Source organism: Phyllobates terribilis, unplaced genomic scaffold (genome assembly GCF_046119375.1).
Source record: "Phyllobates terribilis strain yellow unplaced genomic scaffold, ASM4611937v1 Scaffold_5__5_contigs__length_657084704, whole genome shotgun sequence".
NCBI classification, from domain to species: Eukaryota; Metazoa; Chordata; class Amphibia; order Anura; family Dendrobatidae; genus Phyllobates; species Phyllobates terribilis.
Genome location: NW_027362765.1, coordinates 394365497 through 394390240, shown reverse-complemented (window position 1 = coordinate 394390240; position 24744 = coordinate 394365497). Strand labels below are relative to the sequence as shown.

Below are 24744 nucleotides of genomic sequence, written 5' to 3'. Positions count from 1 at the left end.
GCCTGGAGATAAAAGCTCAGTGAGGCTTTATATCAATGGACTGCAACCTGCGGGTTGGGTTGTCTACCAGTGGCGTAACTATAGTGGATACAGGAGTTTCAGCCACACATGGGCCCTGGAGCCTAGAGGGAACCAAAACGTCCTTTTGACTCGTATAAGAAGATCAATACTATTAAAGAATCATAATAATTGGGGGCCTTGATGGAGATTTTACATTAGGGCCACAAACTCGAAGATACATCACGAATGACTACTATCAGAAGTATTCAACTTCCAGAAGGTCCTGATAGCTTGTGAAATCCACGGTCTGGTAGGAGTCTTACGGATGAGAAACCACAGATTGTAGACCATGTTTGAATCCATCTATAAGAACCCCCTATTGGTTCCTGGCCAGCACCTGCAATCCCCTTATCCCATGATTACGGCACTACCTTCTGGTCATTTCTCAATATAGCCCATCACATAGTGGGAAAGGACTACTGAGCTGCACTTTCTTTCTAGTAGGCTTCATTGTAACTACACGGTCAGCCCTTATAGTAAGAACACCTTTATCACTCATGGGTTTAACCATAAGATGGATGGCGCTCTGCTGGTCTGGATGGCTCTCTGCTGGTCTGGATGGCTCTCTGCTGGTCTGGATGGCTTTCTGCTGGTCTGGATGGCTCTCTGCTGGTCTGGATGGCTCTCTGCCTGTCTGGATGGCTCTCTGCCTGTCTGGATGGCTCTCTGCCTGTCTGGATGGCTCTCTGCCTGTCTGGATGGCTCTCTGCCGGTCTGGATGGCTCTCTGCCGGTCTGGATGGCTCTCTGCCGGTCTGGATGGCTCTCTGCTGGTCTGGATGGCTCTCTGCTGGTCTGGATGGCTCTCTGTTGGTCTTGATGGCGCTCTGCTGGTCTGGATGGCTCTCTGCCGGTCTGGATGGCTCTCTGCCGGTCTGGATGGCTCTCTGCCGGTCTGGATGGCTCTCTGCTGGTCTGCATGGCTCTCTACTGGTCTGGATGGCTCTCTGCTGCTCTGGATGGCTCTCTGCTGCTCTGGATGGCTCTCTGCTGGTCTGGATGGCTCTCTGCTGGTCTGGATGGCTCTCTGCTGGTCTGGATGGCTCTCTGCTGGTCTGGATGGCTCTCTGCTGATCTGGATGGCTCTCTGCTGGTCTGGATGGCTCTCTGCTGGTCTTGATGGCGCTCTGCCGGTCTGGATGCCTCTCCCCAGCCTGGCAATTTCCCTACAACACTTTATTAGTCCTGATTGACTTCACTGTGAGTAAGGATGAGCAAATCTGTCAAAATTTTAACTTGGCAGATTCGCTCAAATTTGACCAAGAAATAGGATTCCCATCAAATTTATTCAAAGGGAAACATGCATTATTATGATCTGATGTCTCTCTCCAGACCATGAAGCATAATAAACATAGGTAAAACAAAATAAATAAAAATATACTCATATTGCACCGGCTGTCGCCTGTCCTTCCACATGGCCTGCTCTGGTTTGATCGTCTTCTTCTGTCGGGTCACTGTTGCAGTCTCTTTGGCGACAGCTAGGCTCCACAATACCATGACATCTGTGCCGAAGTTGCCTTTGAAGTGACCGTACTGGTGACCATACAGAAAAAGTCAACTGGATCGGAGCAGAGCTACATGGCAGGACATGTTGATTGAGTATCATTTATCTAAAAAATTGTTGCAAAATTCAAAGCAAATTTGATATTCTTCAAACTGATTTGCTCATCTCTAGCCGTGAGATCTTGACACTGTGCAGCATGCGCTGCTCCTCTCCAAGGATGCTACGTGACTCGCCCCCTGGGCCGTGGGGCACTCGGATCCGGGCAATAGGGGACGATGGGGGTAGTAGTGGCAACCCGGTTCCGTGGCTCAGGGTGGTCAGGCCAGTGGTAGTCCGTTATGTGTTGTTGATTATGTCCGACTACGCCACCTGTGGATTTGCGGTTATTAGGAACCGCCGCTGCATGCAGACCGCTGGGGCTGATGAGGTGTGCAGCTAGGGTAGTGTGACTCCCCACGGGAAGAGTGCAGCCCCAGGGCAGTATAGTGGATGGTGGGAGTGATGGTAGTGAGGGTCCCAGTGCTGATAGTGCTGGAGAAGCAAGGAGCACACAGACAACAGGTTGCAGTCCAGGGTCTTTACTAGAACAGGTAAATTAACCCATAAACAGTCCCGGCTAGGAGGGGGACCTGGATGTCTGAGAGCAACGGGGAAATTGGCCCTGGTCAGGGTGAGTGTGTAGGCCTACCGTGCTTTCTGCGCTCCTTCTGGCTATCTCCTCCTGATAGGGTAACAGCCCACGTTTCCGAGCTTTCCGTGTATTCTCGCCTGTATGGCCTGCGACGTGGGTTCCTTTCTGCTCCCAGCCTTGTACGGCTTTACTGGTCCCTTCGGTTGTGGCAGGGCCTCCAGGCTTCTTAGGCCAAGGAATATACAGTCCCTTGCGGACTGGTTCTCTGCTGGGGGATGTGGAATCCTTCCAGCCTCAGACACCAAAGTCTGGTAAATTAAGTCCGTGATCTGCCAAGACAGGCTCTCTTCGCCTCTTGTCTCTGGCTTGTGGCTCTCCTCCTGCCACACTTCCTCTTAGGTGCAGTGCAACTTTCTGTCCCTGCTCCACTCTGGGACACGTCTCAGTGCTAAGACAGGCCATCCAGTTCTCTCTAACCCTGCCCCCAGTACCAGCTTTTATACGGGCAGCCTGCTCCCCCTACTGGCCTGAGACAGGAGGCATTGCATGCTAATGTTCCCCTGACTAGAGAACCTCCCCCTTGCTCTCAGACACAGCTTTAATATATTTTGTGGCATCCAGGCCAGGGTGACACATTCCCCCCTAGTAAAATTTAGTACTCTGGGACTAAACAATAAACATAGACAATATGCATAACCATAAAACATTAATAGACAGACGACGCACAAATTGAGTTCTTAAGGTCAAAGTGTGGTCTGTGACCGGGTGTCCATATCACCAATACAACGGGGAGCCTTAACCAGGTGGGGGTCTGTCCTACCCCAAGTCCTTCACAGTCTTAGTTCATTCCTGGGTTAGGCTCCAAACGCAGTCCATACAAAGGTCCCGGTTATAAAAAGTCCATAACCTTTGAGTCCTTACGGTAGCTGCAAGAAACTGAAACAGAGTATTACCAAACATGCATGTAACTAGGCAAACATTTCAACAGTTGGTAACAGGGTTATTTACAATCTTAGTGCGCTCTATATTCTCCAGCGAGCGGGTATCTGCCCCTTTGTGCTCCTGGTTGATCTACGTAGCCCACTGTCTGGTGGTGGACCAACCTGGCTTTCCCCACTAGCGTTAGGGGTACAGCTACCAGCTGGGTGTACAGGTAGGGCAGGCAGCTGTCTGCGGGTCCTTTGGCTTACCGCAGGCATGGCAGGCTCACTGTCAGCAGAGGGTTGACTCTCCTGGGCTGCTGGTACAGGCTCTTCTGCCTCTGGAACCGCTTGCTCCTCTTCACCTTCCGGCTCTGGTGTTGGTTGTTGCTGTGCCGGTTGCAGGAAATGCAGGACGGGTACCACTATGGCATCATTTATGCGAGTCCAGGACTGAGGGAACTCTCCGAGAACGGTGCTGATCATTTCTTCCTTGTCCTCTGCGGGTTCAAGGTCACTCTGATCCTCTTCTGCACTACGGAGTTGCTCGGGGCATCTTTTGAGGTGGTCTCTGGAGACGACACTAGTGGTTTCTCCTCCGTCCTTGGTGATCACGCACACCTTTGGGTTGTCGTGGTCAGACTGCAGTACGGTGTAGGGTTCCCTTTCCCACTGGTCGTCCAACTTATGTAGCCTTCTTTTTTGCTTTAGGACTTGCTCACCAGGTTCTAGGGGACCAGCAGGGGCGTGTTGATTGAAGAGTTTTTCTTGCCTCTCTCTCACCTGGGCCAGGCTCTTCTCCACACTCTCCTGTACCTTCTTGTACTGCAGTTGCCTTTCCGTATCCCAGTCCGCATCTGGGGAGGTGTCCTCAGGTATTAGGACTCCCATCTCCAGGTCTACGGGCAGCTTACCTGGTCTAGCTCGCATCAGGTAAGCCGGGGTGCAGTTTGTAGCATTCACCGGGATATTGTTGTATAGGTCTATCAGGTCTGGCAGTTTTTCTGGCCACAGGCTGCGTTCCTCCAGGGGCAACGTCTTCAAGAGATCAATGACTATATTGTTCATCTTCTCACACATCCCGTTGGTTTGTGGATGGTAAGGCGTTGTACAAATCTTCTTACAGCCATAGAGGTTGCAGAACTCCTGGAAGATTTCAGCCTCGAACGCTGGACCCTGGTCTGTCAGGACCTGCTCCGGATACCCGTGTGGACGGCAGAAATATTGCTGGAAGGCTCTGGCCGCTGTTTGGGCTGTCAAGTCCTTTACCGGGACCACCACTAGAAAACGGGAATAGTGGTCCACGATTGTCAGGGCATAGATGTATCCAGACCGGCTTGGAGCCAATTTGACGTGGTCCAGAGCTACCAGCTCAAGAGGCTGCGTGGTGACGATGGGCCTCAAGGGTGTCTTCTGGCTGGTGCGGTCCTTCCTCCTCAGGTGACAAGGGCCACAGTCTCTGCACCATTTTTCTACAGCTCCTCTCATGCCGACCCAAAAGAACCTTCCTCTTAGCAGGAACTCCAATTTCTTCCAACCGAAGTGTCCCGCTCTGTCATGGTAAGCCCCCAGGACCATAGCTGCATCCCGCCTTGGGACCACGACTTGCCAGGTCAGCTCGTGCGTCCGGTGGTTAACAATCCTTCTGCACAACTTGCCTTCGTAGAGGAACAGCTTGCTCTTCTCCTTCCATAGCTGTCTAGCTTCCTCTGGAGCATCCGGATTCATGCGGGCGTCTTCCTGGGTCAGCAGTTCTTTCACCAGACGGATGGCAGGGTCACTATCTTGGGTCTCGGCCCAGCTGTGGTGAGGTAGGGGGTTGATCATCACAGTTGTTAGATCCTCCTCCTTCACACGGTGAGAGTATTGAGCGGCTCCATACTGGTGAAACGCGGGGAGTTCTACCTCCTCCAGCTCTTCTGGGTCTTCGTCACCTTCAGGTAAGTGAGGCATCCTCGACAGGGCGTCTGCATTGGCATTGGTTTTGCCGGCCCGGTACTTGATCACGAAGTCATAGTTGGAGAGACGGGCCATCCACCGCTGTTCTAGGGCACCCAGTCTTGCATTGTCCAGGTGTGTCAACGGGTTGTTGTCCGTGTACACGGTGAACTTTGCGGAGGCCAGGTAATGCTTGAAGCGTTCCGTCACGGCCCACACCACCGCCAAGAATTCTAGCTTGAAGGAGCTGTAATTCTCCGGGTTCCTCTCGGTGGGCCTCAGCTTCCGGCTGCCGTATGCGATCACCCTTTCTCTGCCCTGTTGGTTTTGGGACAGTACGGCTCCCAGTCCCACATTACTGGCGTCTGTGTGGAGAATGAAAGGCTGGCCATAATCAGGGTAGGCCAGGATCTCGTCCCCCGTGAGAGCCATCTTTAGCTGGCGGAAGGACTCCTCTTCCGGTTTATCCCACTTGAAGGGTGGCTTTTGACTCCTGGACTTAGACTGTCCGATCAGGAGGTCCTGCATAGGAGCTGCCATCTTAGTGAACCCGGGGATGAACCTTCGGTAGTAGCCTACCAACCCGAGAAACTGTCTCACCTCTTTGATGCTCGAGGGGCTTGGCCAGCTCTTGATTGCCGTGACCTTGTCAGGGTCGGGGGCCACTCCTTCCGCGCTTACCACTTGCCCTAGGTACTGGACCTTTGGTTTCAACAGGTGACACTTTGATGGTTTCACCTTCAGGCCATAGCCTGCCAGGGCTTCGAACACCTCGGCCATGTGCTTTAGGTGGTCCTCGTAGGTCTTCGAATAGACGATCACGTCGTCCAGGTAAAGGAGGACCGTCTCGAAGTTTCGGTGCCCTAGACAGCATTCCATCAGCCTCTGGAAGGTCCCTGGTGCGTTGCAGAGCCCGAAGGGCATACAGTTGAACTCACTCAGTCCCATCGGGGTGGTGAAGGCGGTCTTCTCCTTGTCAGCTTCTGCCACAGGAACCTGCCAGTACCCGCTAGTAAGGTCCAAAGTAGAAAAGAAATTAGCTGATTTTAGTGCGGCTAAAGACTCCTCTATTCTAGGCAGCGGATATGCGTCTTTGTGGGTGATACGGTTGATTTGTCTATAGTCCACGCACATTCTCATGGTGCCATCTTTCTTTTTGACCAGAACCAAGGGGGCTGCCCAGGGGCTACAGCTGTCTCTAATGACCCCAGCTTCTTTCATCTCTCTTAGCATGCCCTTTGCGTTCTGGTAGTGTGCAGGGGGTACAGGTCTGTGTCTTTCTTTTATCGGTGGGTGGCTCCCTGTGGGGATGTGGTGTTCTATCCCCTTTACTCTGCCGAAGTCTAGCGGGTGCTTACTAAAGACTCTCTCGTACTCCTGTACCACCCGGTAGACTCCTTGTTTTTGGTGCAGGGGAGTGGAGTCAGCACCCACGTGGAGTTTCTGGCACCAGTCCTCCTTTTGTTTCTGGGAGCCATTACCCTCCGCCTGTGGAGATGGAGGCAAGGGTTCCACGGCCCTGATAGCTTTGTGTTCGACAACAAACAGTTTGGCGAGTGTAGCGTACCTGGGTAAGTGTACTTCCCTCTCCCCAATGTTGAGGATGCGGACGGGCACCCTCCCATGACGGACATCAACCACCCCCCGGGCTGTCAAAATGGTGGGCCTGCTGTCTGAATACACGGGTTCTACTATGGCTTGGTAGTCTCTACCTCTCAACCCGATTGCAGTCCGACACCAGATCATCATTTCACTTTTGGGAGGCATGGAAATGGGGAATGGGTCACTCAGTCTTACGCTACCGATCTCACCACCAGACAGTTCTACCTGCTGCCGTCTCATCAGGGCTTTTATCTCCTTGTTGAGGACTCTCTGTTGGCTGGAACTAGCATTCACCGCCACCTGTTGTAGAATTACAATTACCTCTGAAAGACAATTTTCAATTATGTTAGTACCCACAGTTATTTTAGGGTGACTTTCATGACGGTCAATGTCCACAATAATCACTCCCTGTGCCGGCAGTTCAACTTTACCAATTTTAATGGTCATCTCCTTGAACCCCATCTGCGGCACGGGTAAGCCATTACTGGCGATGATGCTCAAGTTACTGTCTGGATACCGTGTGATATCAGCATCAGTCCAATACTGCTTAAAAAGTACATAAGGGATTGTGGTTACTTGCGACCCAGTATCCAGCAAGGCGCTCATGGGGATACCGTCCAGCACCACGGGTAAAACCGGGCGCCCCCCAACGTACTTATCACGCCAATTATAAGGGCCTGGTGATCTTATGCCTGGGGGTCGGCCCTCTGCCCCAGGTTGGACCCGTTTAAATTACAGTACCTGGAAATGTGTCCGGGCTGGTTGCATCGACGGCAAATGGGCTGTCCATCCTCTGCGTAGCGGTCTGTGGGCCTCCCTCGGAACGACGGGATCCTCCTCTGTCGATGCCACGGGACATCCTCCGGACTTGAAGCCAGCTCGATGGGTCTTGACGGGTCCACTTGCAACGCCTGGACGGTCCTGGTCAACGCCGCGACGCTCCTGGTCAGCTCCTGGACTTGGTGGTGCAGGTCTTTCGACGGGGCTTGGTTCAGGGCCTGTGCATCAGCCTCCACGGAGTCCATAGAGGAGGGCGCCGCCTCCGGGTGGTAGGTGAGAGGAGGGCGCCGGGGGTTTATAGCGCCACTGGTTGCAGATTCACGGAGCACCCTTATGGCCCTGTCCTTAAATTGGGCAAAGGTCAGGTCGGGGTTCTGAAAGAACATGAGGCGCAGTTGGGCCCTGTGGGCGCTAGACAGCAGACCTTCTATGAATTGTTCTGTTAGCAGCTTATCCGTTTCCTGCACGCTGCCAGGGTCAGTTTGTTGAATAGCCCTCAAGGCTTCCTGCAGATTTAGGGCATAGTCTCTGATGCTGTCCTGTGCCCGCTGCTTACATCCATAGAACCTCATTTTAATCTCAGCGGAGGTACGTGTGTCAAAGGTACCCCGCAGCCGGGCCAGAATACCCTTCACAGTCCTTTTCTCCTCAGTGGGCCATGATTTTACCTCCCTTTGGGCTGCGCCAGTTAACTGCCCTGTCAATATGCTGACCTTCTGCTCCTCTGTCAGGGGGTAAACCTGGAACAAACTGTACAGCCTTTCTTTAAAGTCAGTTAGGGCATGGGGCTCCCCTGAGTATTTGGGCAGCCAGGCCGCTCCAGGGATGTAGGGCAGGGAAAAGGGCATCACCGCTGCTGCAGCTGCGTTGGTGGTAGTGGGCGCCTCCGTGTCCGACATCTTCCTCCCCCCTAGTTAAGCGTGGCCTACCTTCCGACGATCCTCTTCTGTAGGCCGCGGCTCCGCTGCTGCTGCTATGGACGAGGACCTGGCGTCGCGTCCTGATGACGTCAGCGTCGCTCTCTCTCCCTTCCAGGACCTTACGCAGCGTCGGTGCGTGGGGCGGAGCTTCGGGTCTCGCGCGCTTTCGGCGTCCACGCCCCTCTTCTTCCCGCGCGGCGTCCTGAAGATGGCGTCCAATGGCGGGAAACAGCTGCGGATGGCGGGAAGACAGCGGGAAACGGTCCAAGATGGCGTCTGATGGCGGGAATCGGCTCCGGATGGCGGGAAACGACTCCGGACGGCGGGAAACTTTGCCACAGGTAAGTTACAAAAGTCTTTTTCAGGCACGCAGTACCCGGTGGTTGCGGGCACGAAATCCTGCCGACTACGCCAAAGCTGACTCGCCCCCGGGCCGTGGGGCACTCGGATCCGGGCAATAGGGAACGATGGGGGTAGTAGTGGCAACCCGGTTCCGTGGCTCAGGGTGGTCAGGCCAGTGGTAGTCCGTTATGTGTTGTTGATTATGTCCGACTACGCCACCCGTGGATTTGCGGTTATTAGGAACCGCCGCTGCATGCAGACCGCTGGGGCTGATGAGGTGTGCAGCTAGGGTAGTGTGACTCCCCACGGGAAGAGTGCGGCCCCAGGGCAGTATAGTGGATGGTGGGAGTGATGGTAGTGAGGGTCCCAGTGCTGATAGTGCTGGAGAAGCAAGGAGCACACAGACAACAGGTTGCAGTACAGGGTCTTTACTAGAACAGGTAAATTGACCCATAAACAGTCCCGGCTAGGAGGGGGACCTGGATGTCTGAGAGCAACGGGGAAATTGGCCCTGGTCAGGGTGAGGGTGTAGGCCTACCGTGCTTTCTGCGCTCCTTCTGGCTATCTCCTCCTGATAGGGTAACAGCCCACGTTTCCGAGCTTTCCGTGTATTCTCGCCTGTATGGCCTGCGACGTGGGTTCCTTTCTGCTCCCAGCCTTGTACGGCTTTACTGGTCCCTTCGGTTGTGGCAGGGCCTCCAGGCTTCTTAGGCCAAGGAATATACAGTCCCTTGCGGACTGGTTCTCTGCTGGGGGATGTGGAATCCTTCCAGCCTCAGACACCAAAGTCTGGTAAATTAAGTCCGTGATCTGCCAATACAGGCTCTCGTCGCCTCTTGTCTCTGGCTTGTGGCTCTCTCCTCCTGCCACACTTCCTCTTAGGTGCAGTGCAACTTTCTGTCCCTGCTCCACTCTGGGACACGTCTCAGTGCTGAGACAGGCCATCCAGTTCTCTCTAACCCTGCCCCCAGTACCAGCTTTTGTAGGGGCAGCCTGCTCCCCCTACTGGCCTGAGACAGGAGGCATTGCATGCTAATGTTCCCCTGACTAGAGAACCTCCCCCTTGCTCTCAGACACAGCTTTAATACATTTTGTGGCATCCAGGCCAGGGTGACACACTACGCACTGAACTGAAGAGATAAACAACAGAGCTGTCAATCAAGTCCAGGGGGCAACATAAGTAGGGGTTTGTAGAAAGGAGAGCTTAAAGGGTTATTCCCATCTTCCTGAATAGGTATTGTTGGACGGTTCTGGTAAATACAAGCATTTTAGCAATTTTCAGATTATGAAAAATTTAGGTCGTTCTTGAGATATTAAAACTTTGAATTTGTTTACAGCTTGCTACCTTGGAGACCGACCACCGCCGCTAGACCTCTCTTTCTCTCTCTCTCTCTTTCTCTCTCTTTCTCTCTCTCTCTCTCTCTCTCTCTCTTTCTCTCTCTCTCTTTCTCTCTCTCTCTTTCTCTCTCTCTCTTTCTCTTTTTCTCTCTCTCTCTTTCTTTCTCTCTCTCTTTCTCTCTCTCTTGTAAAATGGACTTCCAGAAGAAGTCCATGTTCGGAGTTCAGCACCAGACACTAGGTGTCCGGTACGAACCCCCGAACTTTGCAGTTTGGGTTCGCTCATCTCTTTTCCATTCAGCTTGTAAACTCTCTGTTGAAGATGCCAAGATCGCTGGAGGTCGCAGTTACCTCGTTGTTTGTCCAGCTTCAGCTCAGTACTTACAAGCCAGGCAGCAGCAGTGGTCGGTCTCCTAGGTAACAAGCTGTAAACAAAAGCAAAGTGTTAATATCTCAAAAATGGCTGCAAACAAAGCAACAAATTGCAAAAGTGCTTGTTTTTACAAGGCCTATCCAACAATGTCCATCTGAAAAGATGGGAATAACCCTTTAGGCACTTACCAGGCTCCAGACCACCCACTGGGCAACTTCTCACTTGTTAAACCTCTCTCTAAGGCCACATGGGTCCGTTTACGTTCCCTTTCCTTGCACTGATGTTGATTTAAAGACAGAAAAGAGTTGACAGACTTCAATGAACAAGACCAGAAACAGAAAAGTGAGCCTAGAACCAAATACAAGACTCATTTTATAGGAAATGTGATGATTTTATGTTCCCATCTTTAATTGTCTCCTGGAGGTTACATGTACATTTTATATACATTTCAATTACAATTCAGCCGTCCAGAATCCCATTAACGCCTGATTGATAAAGTTGCTGAAAATGACGGTGTACGCTGCAATAAAGAGCTAAAATCCAGTGCTATTGTCCAATGCCATAAACAGCAGAGCAGAGGTGGCCCCCATAGCACACATCAGTCTCGCCCCCATTATGGTGCCAACCAGGACAGAAGGGGCTGGCGATGGTGCCCCTCTATAACCCTTCCACAATCTCCCACTTATATATTGCAGTGACTCAGCCCTCTGCCCATTCATTCACAGGGGTCCCAAGTGTCAGATCCTACAGCCCCCACGTTGATGGCTTATCCTGAAGCTACACTCTTTAGTGGCCAGTCAGGCTATAAGCCAAAGGTTGAGGAGGCTTTAGTCCGTTAGCATTGGGTTCCTGTTGTATATATGTCTATGGTAGCGATAATGTGATGCTGTAAACGGCATTTTATTTATGGCAATTATGTAGGAGCAGAATTACACCTAGCAGATCTGACTCCTGGGATCGGACAAGCGGCTTCTACCGCTCTGAGCATCGAGATAATGATGTTAGAGGCGTCATCTAGTGAATAATGAGGACGGTATCTGCCAGAAACGTCTCCTTGTACACAGGAACGTCACCACAACGACCAGTGCCGTCTCTATTAGTCTAACTAGTGCCGTCTCTATTAGTCTAACTAGTGCCGTCTCTATTAGTCTGACTAGTGCCGTCTCTATTAGTCTGACTAGTGCCGTCTCTATTAGTCTGACTAGTGCCGTCTCTATTAGTCTGACTAGTGCCGTCTCTATTAGTCTGACTAGTGCCGTCTCTATTAGTCTGACTAGTGCCGTCTCTATTAGTCTGACTAGTGCCGTCTCTATTAGTCTGACTAGTGCCATCTCTACTAGTCTGACTAGTGCCGTCTCTATTAGTCTGACTAGTGCCGTCTCTATTAGTCTGACTAGTGCCGTCTCTATTAGTCTGACTAGTGCCGTCTCTATTAGTCTGACTAGTGCCGTCTCTATTAGTCTGACTAGTGCCATCTCTACTAGTCTGACTAGTGCCGTCTCTATTAGTCTGACTAGTGCCATCTCTATTAGTCTGACTAGTGCCGTCTCTATTAGTCTAATTAGTGCCATCTCTATTAGTCTGACTAGTGCCGTCTCTATTAGACTAATAGAGACGGTACTAGTTAGACTAATAGAGACGGCACTAGTTAGACTAATAGAGACGGCACTAGTCTCTATTGGTCTGACTAGTGCCGTCTCTATTAGTCTGACTAGTGCCGTCTCTATTAGTCTGACTAGTGCCGTCTCTATTGGTCTGACTAGTGCCGTCTCTATTGGTCTGACTAGTGCCGTCTCTATTGGTCTGACTAGTGCCGTGTCTATTAGTCTGACTAGTGCCGTCTCTATGATACTAATTAGTTCTGTCTCTACGATGATTAGTGCTGACTTTTTGTAGACCACTAGTACTGTCTCTATGTAGCTGACTAGTAGTGTCTCCGTGATGTTGACTATTGAAGTTTTTATGAAGTCAATTAGTGCGGTTTCTGAGGCCGTCTGGTGCTGTCTCTGATGTTGATTGTTGCTGTCTTCATGATGCTGACTAGTGCGGCCTGTAACATCCCTGGCGGCGTGCTGGCATGGCTTACCACCTCCCACCATGCAAGACCGCCATCTTACCTATCAGTCCAGGCTGCACACTTTGCTCCAGTACCTGCTGTGTGCATGTCTCTTGTCTGATTGCTTAGGGCGGCGGAGCGGTTACTGCCTGTTTCTTATAGTTACTGTGTGCACAGTCCTAATGCGTCCCCAGCCTATTGCTGTGAGTCATTGGATACTTAAACCCCCTCCACCCAGTAGGAGGTGCCTGAGCAACACTTTCTATCAGTGTGTTCTGTGCAACTGAGTTGCCAAGTCCTGTTCTGTATCTTGTCTGTTTCCGCCACCCTGGTGGCTGTATACCCAGGCCTGTTACCTTTATCTGTGACTTCTAGTCTGTTGCGCCACCCTGGGGGCTGTATGCCCAGGCCCGTTACCTGTATCTGTGACTTCTAGTCTATTTCCGCCACCCTGGGGGCTGAGTTCCCAGGCTCGTTCCTGTATCTTGTTCTTGGTTCAGTTCCTGTTTGTCTCTATGTCCGTATCTTCCCTTTTCCTGCAGTGTCTGAACCTGCACCTAACTCCAACTCATTGTCTCTGTACTTCTGTTTGTGAGTTTAGTGTCCACTCGCTACTTCATTGTAAGTACCTTGTGTGTATTTGCTCTTCTCTGCTTGTTTACCGCACCTGAGGGTTTTGCTCTGCTCTGCTTGTCTACTGCACCTGCGGGTTTTTCTCTGCTCTGCTTGTCTACCGCACCTGCGGGTTTTGCTCTGCTCTGCTTGTTTACCGCACCTGCGGGTTTTGCTCTGCTCTGCTTGTCTACCGCACCTGTGGGTTTTGCTCTGCTTCTCTACTGCATCTGCGGGTTTTGCTCTGTTCTGCTTGTGTACCGCACCTGCGGGTTTTGCTCTGCTCTGCTTGTCTACCGCACCTGCGGATTTTGCTCTGCTCTGCTTGTCTACCGCACCTGCGGGTTTTGCTCTGCTCTGCTTATCTACCGCACCTGCGGGTTTTGCTCTGCTCTGCTTGTCTACTGCACCTGCGGCTTTGTTCCTGTATCCCAGTCTGCACTGGTCCCTATCCTGCCTGCTTTCCTACCTGCCAGTACCCACCTGTCTGCATACCAGCTGTGCCTGCCAGTACCCACCTGTCTGCATACCAGCCGTGCCTGCCAGTACCCATGACTCGCCCCCTGGGCCGTGGGGCGCCCGGAACCGGGCTTCAGTGCCATGATGGGGTAGTAGTGGCAACCCAATCCCGTGGCTCAGGGTGGTCAGACCAAATGCTATGGCAGTCTATTTGGAGAGTTATGAATGTCCGACTACGCCACCCGTGGATTGCGGTCAGGGATGACCGCCGCTGCTAAGCAGACCGCTGAGGCTGATGTTGGTGTGCAGCACAGGGATCGGATGACTCCCCACGGGAAGAGTGTAGCCTCAGGGCAGCGTATGTGGATGCTGGGGGTGAAAGTGCAGGCCGCAATAATAAGGGTTCAGAGTCTGCTTCAAACAGTCCAGGGTCTTTATTGTAGGTAGAACTAATGACCCAACAGGAGTACCGGGTAGGAATGGGCCTGGGTGTCTGAGAGCATTCGGGCGAGCCCCACTGGTCAGGGTGAGTAGGTAGGCCTACCGTTCCCTCTCTGCCCTTGCTGACTATCCCCCTTTTTGTGGTGTGATAGCCCACGTCCCTGAGCTGGCCGTGTAGTTCGCCTGTATGGCTTGCAACTCGGGCCTTAGGTACCTTTTGCTTTTCTGTGCTGTACCGGTCCCTCTGTGTGGCGGAGCCTCCAGGCTTCTTAGTCCAAGGGACCTGAAATCCCTCGCGGGTTGGTTCTCAGCTGCTGGGCTTGCAACCCTGACAGCCTCGGATCCCAATATCCGGTTGTGTGCCTCTCTCAGCCAGGACCGGCTCTCGTCGCCTCTGTCCCTGGCTCGCAGCTTCTCCTCTGCCTCCCGGACTCCTCAGCTGCTGCTGACCTGTCCCTCTTCTCTGAGAACCCTTCTGTACACCTCAGAAGTGGGTTCTGGTCTCTCTAACCCTGCCCCAGTTCCAGCTTTTATAGGGGCAGCCTGCTCCCCCTACTGGCCTGAGACAGGAGGTGCTGCATGCTAATGGTCCCTGACCAGGGAACCTCCCTCCTGCTTTCAGACACAGCCTATAATGTTTGTAGTACTCCGGGACTAAACAGGAAATACAAATACAGGGTAGAAATTATAACATAACATATATACAGATACATTTTGTCCTTAAGGCCACGGCGCTTCCGTGACCGGGTGTCCATATCACCCAACAAGGTGAAGTTTTCCACAGTGTGGGGACCTGTCCCTATAAACCCCAAGTTACTGACCTTGGGCGTGGCGGCAAGGTAAAAGCTAACTACTTTGGACCACAAGGGGGCCACGCCGGACAGGTTTTTCTTCCGTGGTCGTCTTCGAAAGAGGGCACCAGGTGCAACTATCTACATGGTAGTTCCGGTTATTCACTGTCCATAACCTGTCAGTCCATTGTATCTAGGAAAACTGGAGAAACATTATTAATAACCAGGGTACAAACATAAAACATTAAATATATACATTGTGCATTTAGATCTTCCAGCGAGCTGGTATTTGACCCCTAGTGCTCCGGGTTGACCTCCGTAACCCACTGTCTGGTGGTGGTCTAACCTGGTTTTCCCCACTAGTATTAAGGGTATAGCTACTAGCTGGGTTCACAGGCATGGCAGGAAGCTGTCTGCTGGTCCTTTGGCTTACCGCAGGCATGGCAGGCTCACTGTCAGCAGAGGGTTGACTCTCCTGGGCTGCTGGCATGGGTTCTTCTGCCTCCGGGGCCGCTTGTTCTTCTTGTTCTTACTGCTCTCCTGTAGGCTCCTGCTGGGTGGGCCGAAGGAAGTGTAGGACGGGTACCACTATAGCGTCATTTATCCGAGTCTAGGTCCGGGGGAACTCTCCGAGAACTGTGCTGATCATTTCTTCCTTGTCCTCTGCGGGTTCAAGGTCATCTTGATCTTCACTTGGACTCGGGGCACCGTTTTAGGTGGTCTCTGGAGATGGTGCTAGTGGTTTCTCCTCCATCCTTGGTAATCACACATACCTTCGGGTTGTTGTGGTCCGACTGCAGTACTGTGTACGGGTCTCTCTCCCACTGGTCGTCCAGCTTGTGAAGCCTTCTCTTCCGCTTCAGGACCTGCTCACCAGGTTCCAGGGGGACAGCAGGGGCGTGTTGGTTGAAGAGCCTCTCTTGCTTTTCTCTCGCTTGAGCCAGACTCCTCTCCACACTCTCCTGTACCTTCTTGTACTGAAGCCGCCGTTCCGTATCCCAGTCCGCGTCTGGGGAGGTGTCCTCGGGTGTCAGGACTCCCATCTCCAGGTCTATCGGCAGCTTACCTGGTCTCGCTCGCATCAGGTAAGCCGGGGTGCAATTTGTAGCATTCACCGGGATATGGTTGTACAAGTCGATCAGGTCTGGCAGCTTCTCCGGCCACAGGCTGCGTTCTTCCAGGAGCAACGTCTTGAGGAGATCAATGACGATATTATTCATTTTCTCACACAGCCCGTTGGTTTGCGGGTGGTAAGGCGTTGTCCGAGTCTTCCTACAACCGTAGAGGTTGAAGAACTCCTGGAATACTTCAGCCTCAAACGCTGGACCTTGATCTGTCAAGACCTGTTCCGGATACCTGTGTGGACGGCAGAAGTGTTGCTGGAAGGCTCTGGCCGCTGTTTGGGCTGTCAGGTCTTTAACAGGAACCACCACCAGGAACCGGGAGTAATGGTCCACAATTGTCAGGGCATAGACGTAGCCCGACCGGCTTGGAGCCAATTTCACATGGTCCAGAGCTACCAGCTCAAGAGGCTGCCTGGTGAAGATGGGCCTCAAGGGTGTCTTCTGGCTGGTACGGTCCTTCCTTCTGAGGTGGCATGGGCCGCAGTCCCTGCACTTCTCTATGGCCCCTCTCATACCGACCCAGTAGAACCGCTCTCTCAGTAGGAACTCCAGTTTCTTCCACCCGAAGTGTCCCGCTCTGTCATGGTAGGCCTCCAGGACCATTGCTGCATCTCGCCTTGGGACCACTACCTGCCAGGTCAGCTCGTGCGTCCGGTGGTTGACAAGCCTTCTGCACAGCTTACCCTCGTAGAGAAATAGCCTGCTTTTCTCCTTCCATAACTGCTTGGCTTCCTCTGGAGCGTCCGGGCCAGGGCTAGCATCTGCCTGGGTTAACAGGTCCTTCACCAGGCGAATTGCAGGGTCACTATCTTGCGTTTCAGCCCAGCCGTGGTGGGGTAAGGGATTGAACATGACTGTGGTTAGGTCTTTGTCTCTTACCCGGTGAGAATACTGAGTGGCCCCATACCGGTGGAATGCAGGGAGCTCTACTTCCTCCAGCTCTTCCGAGTCTTCTCCTCCTTCAGGTAGGTGGGGCATTCTTGATAGAGCGTCTGCGTTGGCATTGGTTCTGCCTGCCCGGTATTTGATTGTGAAGTCATAATTGGATAGCCGGACCATCCACCGCTGTTCTAGGGCACCCAGTCTTGCATTGTCCAAGTGTGTCAGCGGGTTGTTGTCCGTGTACACAGTGAACTTTGAAGAGGCCAGGTAATGCTTAAACCGTTCTGTGACGGCCCACACCACTGCCAAGAATTCTAGCTTGAAGGAGCTGTAATTCTCCGGGTTTCTTTCAGTGGGCCTTAGCTTCCGGCTGGCGTACGCAATCACCCTTTCTCTGCCCTGTTGGTTCTGTGACAGTACGGCTCCCAGCCCCACATTACTGCCGTCTGTGTGGAGGATAAAAGGCTCCCCATAATCGGGGTAGGCCAGGATCTCATCCCCCGTGAGGGCAATCTTCAACTGGCGGAAGGACTCCTCTTCCGGCTTGTCCCACTTGAAGGGTGGCTTTTGGCTTCTGGTCTTAGAATGGCCTATCAGGAGGTCCTGCATTGGAGCTGCCATCTTTGTGAACCCGGGGATGAACCTTCGGTAGAAGCCTACCAACCCGAGGAATTGCCTCACTTCTTTGATGTTAGAGGGGCTTGGCCAGCTCTTGATTGCTGTGACCTTGTCGGGGTCGGGGGCTACTCCCTCTGCACTCACCACGTGTCCTAGGTACTGGACCTTCGGTTTCAACAGGTGACACTTTGAGGGTTTCACCTTCAGGCCATAACCTGCCAGGGCTTCGAACACCTCGGCCAGGTGCTTTAGATGGTTCTCGTAAGTCTTCGACTAGACAATCACGTCCCCCAGGTAAAGTAGGACCGTCTCGAAGTTTCGGTGCCCTAGACAGCATCCCATCAGCCTTTAGAAGGTCCCTGGTGCGTTGCAGAGCCCGAAGGGCATACAGTTGAATTCACTTAATCCCATCGGGGTGGTGAAGGCGGTCTTCTCCTTGTCAGCCTCTGCCACAGGAACCTGCCAGTACCCGCTAGTAAGGTCCAAAGTAGAGAAGAAATTAGCTGATTTTAGGCCTGCTAAAGACTCCTCTATCCTAGGTAACGGGTACGCGTCTTTATGGGTGATACGATTGACCTTTCTATAGTCCACGCACATTCTCATGGTTCCGTCTTTCTTTTTTACCAAAACTAAGGGAGCTGCCCAGGAGCTACAGCTATCTCTAATGACCCCAGCTTCTTTCATTTCTCTCAGCATGCCCTTTGCATTCTGATAATGTGCAGGAGGTACAGGTTGGTGTCTCTCTTTTATTGGTTGGTGGCTCCCTGTGGGGATGTGGTGTTCTACTCCCTTTACTCGGCCGAAGTCTAGCGGGTGCTTACTAAAAATTCTCTCGTACTCCTGAACCACCCGGTAGACTCCTTGTTTTTGGTGCAGGGGAGTGGAGTCAGCACCCACATGGAGTTTCTGGCACCAGTCCTCCTTGTGTTTCTGGGAGCCATTACCCTCCACCGGGGGAGATGGAGGCAAGGGTTCCACGACCCTGATAGCATTGTGTTCGACGGCAAACAATTTGGCTAGTGTAGCGTACCGGCTAGTGTAAGTGTACTTTTTTGGCTAGTGTAAGTGTACTTCCCTTTCCCCGATGTTTAAGATCCAGACGGGCACCCTTCCATGGCGGACATCAACCACCCCCCGGGCTGTCAAAATGGTGGGCCTGCTATCTGAGTACACGGGTTCTACCATGGCTTGGTAGTCTCTCCCTCTTAACCCGATTGCAGTCCGACACCAGATCATCATTTCACTTTTGGGAGGCATGGCAATGGGGAAAGGGTCGCTCATCCTCATGCTACCGATCTCACCACCAGACAGTTCTACCTGTTGCCGTCTCATCAGGGCTCTTATCTCTTTCTGGAGGACCCTCTGTTGGCTGGAGCTCGCATTCATCGCCACCTGCTGCAAAATCACAATTACTTCTGAAAGACAGTTTTCAATCACATTAGTACCCAAGGTTATTTTAGGGTGACTTTCACGACGGTCAATGTCCACAATGATCACTCCCTGTGCCGGCAGTTCGACCTTACCAATCTTGATGGTCATCTCTCTGAACCCCACCTGCGGCACGGGTTGGCCATTGCTGGCGATGATGCTTAAGTCATCGTCTGGATAGCGGGTTATGTCAGCGTCACTCCACTACCGCTTGAAAAGTACGTAGGGGATGGTAGTCACTTGAGACCCGGTGTCCAGCAGTGCACTCATAGGGATACCGTCCAGCACTACGGGTAAGACTGGGCATCCCCCCACGTACTTATCACGCCAATTAGACTGGCCTGATGACCTTATGCCTGGGGGTTGGCCCTCTGCCCCAGGTCGGACCCATTTAAAAGTACAGTACCTGGCTATGTGTCCTGGCTGGCTGCAACGGCGGCAAATCGGCTGTCCATCCTCAGTGTAATGGTCGGTGGGCCTCCCTCTGAACGCCGGGATACTCCTCTGTCGACGCCACGGGACATCCTCCGGACTGGAAGCCAGCTTGATTGGTCTTGACGGTTCCACCTGCAACGACTGTACGGTCCTGGTCAATGCAGCCACACTCTTTGTTAGCTCTTGGACCTGATGGTGCAGGTTTGCAGACTGGGATGGATTTAGGGCCTGTGCATCAGCCCCCACAAGGTCTGCGGGGTAGGGCGCCGCCCCTTGGTGGTAAGTGATGGCAGGGCACCGGGAAGCTACAGCGCCACCTGGTGCGGGTTCTCGGAGCACCCGGATTGCCCTATCTTTGAACTGTGCAAAAGTCAAATCGGGGTTCTGTAGGGCCATCAGGCGCATCTGAGTCCTGTGGGCGCTGGACAGCAGACCTTCTATGAACTGGTCAGTCAACAGTTTATCTGTATCCTGAACGCTGCCAGGGTCAGCTTGTTTGATTGCTCCCAGGGCTTCTTGCAGGTTTAAGGCATAGTCTCTGATACTATCTTGGGCTCGCTGCTTACAGCCATAGAACCGCATTTTGATTTCTGCTGAGGTACGGGTGTCAAAGGTGTCCTGCAGACGGGTCAGAACCCCCTTTACAGTCCTTTTCTCCTCAGCTGTCCAAGACTTTACATCCCGCTGGGCCGCACCAGTTAACTGCCCTATCAGTATGCTTACTTTCTGTTCTTCTGTCAGGGGATAAACTTTGAATAAGCTATACAGTCTTTCTTTAAAGTCGCCCAAGGTATGCGACTCGCCAGCATACTGTGGCAGCCAGGCCGCTCCGGGGATATAGGGCATGGAAAACGGCATCACAGCTGCAGCGGCTACGCTGGTTGTAGAAGGCCCCTCCGCGTCTGACATCTTCCTCCCCCCTAGTTAACCGTGGCCTACCTTCCGTTGATCCTCTTCCGTAGGCCGCAGTTCCACTAGCGCTGCTCTGTGTGAGGACCTTGCGTCGCGGGGTGGTGACGTCAGCGTCGCTCTCTCTCCTTCCAGGACCTTGCGCAGCGTCTCAGCAAAGGGCGGAGCTTCAGGTCTCGCGCGTTGTTAACGTCCACGCCCCTCTTCTTCCCGCGCGTTGTCCCGAAGATGGCGTCCGATGGCGGGAAAACTGCTGAAGATGGCGGGAAACTGCTCCGGATGGCGGGAAATCTCTTTTTAAAGTACGTATACAGTCTTTTCAGGCGCGCAATACCCGTTTGTGGCGGGTTGGTCACTATCCTGCCGACTACGCCAAAGCTGACTCGCCCCTTGGGGCACCCGGAACCGGGCTTCAGTGCGATGATGGGGGTAGTAGTGGCAACCCAATCCCGTGGCTCAGGGTGGTCAGACCAAATGCTATGACAGTCTATTTGGAGAGTTATGAATATCCGACTACGCCACCCGTGGATTGCGGTCAGGGATGACCGCCGCTGCTAAGCAGACCGCTGAGGCTGATGTTGGTGTGCAGCACAGGGATCGGATGACTCCCCACGGGAAGAGTGTAGCCTCAGGGCAGCGTATGTGGATGCTGGGGGTGAAAGTGCAGGCCGCAATAATAAGGGTTCAGAGTCTGCTTCAAACAGTCCAGGGTCTTTATTGTAGGTAGAACTAATGACCCAACAGGAGTACCGGGTAGGAATCGGCCTGGGTGTCTGAGAGCATTCGGGCGAGCCCCACTAGTCAGGGTGAATGGGTAGGCCTACCGTTCCCTCTCTGCCCTTGCTGACTATCCCCCTTTTTGTGGTGTGATAGCCAACGTCCCTGAGCTGGCCGTGTACTTCGCCTGTATGGCTTGCGACTCGGGCCTTAGGTACCTTTTGCTTTTCTGTGCTGTACCGGTCCCTCTGTGTGGCGGAGCCTCCAGGCTTCTTAGGCCAAGGGACCTGAAATCCCTCGCGGGTTGGTTTTCTGCTTCCGGGCTTGCAACCCTGACAGCTTCGGACCACAATGTCCGGTTGTGTGCCTCTCTCAGCCAGGACCGGCTCTCGTCGCCTCTATCCCTGGCTCGCAGCTTCTCCTCTGCCTCCCGGACTCCTTAGCTGCTGCTGACCTGTCCCTCTTCTCTGAGAACCCTTCTGGACACCTCAGAAGTGGGTTCTGGTCTCTCTAACCCTGCCCCAGTTCCAGCTTTTATAGGGGCAGCCTGCTCCCCCTACTGGCCTGAGACAGGAGGTGCTGCATGCTAATGGTCCCTGACCAGGGAACCTCCCTCCTGCTCTCAGACACAGCCTATAATGTTTGTGGCATCCAGGCCTGGGGTGACACACCCACCTGTCTGCATACCAGCCGTGCCTGCCAGTACCCATCTGTCTGTATGACTGAGCCGCCTTGCGACCTTGGTCGGACCGAGTTGATACTTAGTCACGCCCCTCCAGGCACTCTTCGGTTCATTGTCCAGTGGGATCACTAACCACGCTCACGCCAGTCAGTCCGGGCGTGTGCGTAACACGGCCTCTGTGATGCTGACTAGTGTGGTCTCTGTGATGCAGACTAGTGGTGCCTCTGTGATGCTGACTAGTGCGGCCTCTGTGATGCTGACTAGTGCGGCCTCTGTGATGCTGACTAGTGCGGCCTCTGTGATGCTGACTAGTGCGGCCTCTGTGATGCTGACTAGTGCGGCCTCTGTGATGCTGACTAGTGCGGCATCTGTGATGCTGACTAGTAATTGTCTCTGTGATGCTGACTAGCAATTGTCTCTGTGATGCTGACTAGTAATTTTCTCCGTAATGTTGGTTATTGATGTTTCTACCCATTTGGTTCTTCCTGACATTAAAATGTTATAGTTGTATCTGTGTCTAGGAAATCTGACAACCAGTATGGACTCCATTACATCCCCTACTTTGATTGTCAGCGAGAATTCTCAGGCTGCTGAACAGTAATTGTATCTATGGGCTTCAGACTTTCTATGAATCTGTTCACTGCTCGGAGGTGAACGTAGCCAACAATAACAGAGGGGCACAACATTAGCTGAGAGCTCCTGAACCTGAGATTTAGTGAAACATCTGACGTGTCAGAAGTTTGATAAAATTATAGGTACTCTTTAACTTTTCAAATAATCCAGGTTATAATCTCTTGCCGTTTTTGTGTTTACAGCTCCTATGTAGACTCATGTGATCTCAAGCATACTCTTCCATCCGTCCCTTACTTTTAGCTGACACATTTACAGTGAGATATCAAGAAAAATGGTTGACAGATGGATATGAATATCATTGGAGAATCAGACTACACAGAGTATGTTTGTAGTCTGTTACTATGGAGACACATAAATCTGCATAGGAGCTGAATATACAAAACGGTAGAACAAGAACAATAAGCAAGACAATTTGCAAAGTTGCTTTATTTTATTTTTTTATCATAGATGGATTTGAGCAATAAAAGTGGGTTGCAAAAGAGTACAAACCATTAAACCTTCAGTAACAATCGGAATGATTCTGTGTCTGTTCTAGAGCTTGTTACAAATTGTGTTTTCTCGTTCTTATTTTAAGGAGCGATTGCCAGAAGATTTTATAACAAAGATTTCACAGTTTGATGCCAAGTCCCCAGTTACCAAAATAAATGGTAGGTTTACCGAGCCTCAATTATGGCAATTAGCTAACGAAAGAAAATATATTTACTCTCGTGCTAATGATCTCATCTAAGGGATAATGTGTCTGTGTGCGGCCCGGGTAATAATGGAATAATGAGTGGCGACAGCTTTTGTTTATGAACCCAGGAAAAGCTGTAATTCTGTAACAGATCTCAGAAACTTACTGATTGAAAAGCTGATACTTACTGTCTGGAATAACAGCAGGGGGAATCGCACAGATCCCACCGCTGTCACCAGTTTGACAGGGAACGCAACTCCGCTGCCTCCAATCATCAGGACAATTACGCAATTGACTGAAGAGTGATGGACGAGGCCGCTGCTCTTTCCACTACTTGGCCGGTTATTGGGGAACCCACAGTGAGCGTATGGTATATACACCTCCAATTCCAACACATTGAATATACGTATATACCCCTATAAATCACTGCCCACTTCCCATAACAAAAGGAACTACTAGCTGCCACCACATATCGTTTATACAGGCTGATTGGACACCCGTTACAGGTAGTGTACGGCTTCAGGGGTGCTGTTTACAGAACAAGAGGAATAGAGCAAAAAAGTGCAAAAAAGATTAAAAACAAAAAAAAAGAGTATTTTTGTTTCTGCAAAAAAAAAAATTCACCAACCCTCGTGTGCCATTTTGAAGATATTGGTGAAAGAAACGGCAACGAATAACATAATATATAAATAGAAAAGTCACAAAAAAAAGCAAATGATAAATAGAATCCTTGGGTTTTTTTTGTTTTTGTTTTTTTTTACAGCACCACTCTTGTCCATTGGTTGTGTCTGGTACTGCATGATTTAAGTGAATCAGCACGATGCTATGTACACGCATCGTTATCATCTATGGCTCTTCGGCACAGGCACCTGCTCTACATTATATCCACAATGGCTGAATAGAACAATCCGTAATGACTTCTTCTTCTGCAGGGTTATTTTTTCTTGTATAAATATGCTGAGCAATGAAGTCATTGGTGAAATATGCTGAAATTCCTCAATCTGAATGTATTTTCTTGCGCTATTAAAAAGTAATTACGCCATTGTTTAGATCTCGGTAGCGAATGAGCTGCGGAAGCGGCGGTGTCAGCAGAGACGGAGGGTTCAGTCCTATTGCGTACTTGTGGATTCTGCACAAAGTGATTTATTTCTGCATCCTGAGACATCCTTTATGAGCCACATTCATGGAATTTCTAGCCGTTGTTCCAGGGAAGGATCTTCACATAGTTTCCATCTCACGCTGCACTTTAGCAAAACTGCGATTTAAAGTTCAAGGGGCTCCTCGAGCTGCTAAAAATGGGACCCCCAATAAAATGTAACAATAAATATATACATATACTGTACAGGGAAATACAATATTCCAATAAATGATGATGGAATAAAACATAACTTCTTGTTCGTGAACAGCATTGCCACTTCATAGGCTTCCTAAAAATGTTTATAGATGGCCTAGGCATGGATAGATTGTACCTGGCACCGAAACGCGTTACCAGTCACATGTAAGAACAGGACCTATTGTTTATACCAGATATTGTTAAATATATTTTCTTTAATGTTGATACTGTGTTGTTGTTTTTTTAATTTTCATATCACTACCTACATGAAAAAAAGAGAATCAGATTATTTTTTAATTTTCACACTGCCTACTAGGCCTAGTTTTTCTAACAGCCATATGGACATAGACAGCAGAAGACCGGTTCTGACTCATTGAACTTGCATAGGAGATTATTTCTCTAGGCAAACTATGACCTGAGCAAAGGTCATTGTACAGGAGGGGGAGAAGGTGAGCTGTGACACCACCTATTGTGAATGGTGGATCCTGTGTTATCTACTGTGTATAGAGGTCTTATCAGTCATTGTACAGGAGGAGGAGAAGAT

The 24744-nt window shown here is 51.4% G+C and overlaps 1 protein-coding gene across 2 annotated transcripts in view; it reads left to right on the top strand.

Annotated features, from left to right (window-relative positions):
* The window catches only part of PYROXD2 (pyridine nucleotide-disulphide oxidoreductase domain 2), a 115576-nt gene that overhangs the window by 50851 nt on the left and 39981 nt on the right, over positions 1–24744 (top strand). For both annotated transcript variants that reach the window (XM_073681340.1, XM_073681339.1), the window contains one exon: positions 22769–22841. In XM_073681340.1, coding sequence (XP_073537441.1) covers positions 22769–22841 — 73 coding nt within the window. The remainder of the gene's footprint in view (positions 1–22768; positions 22842–24744) is intronic.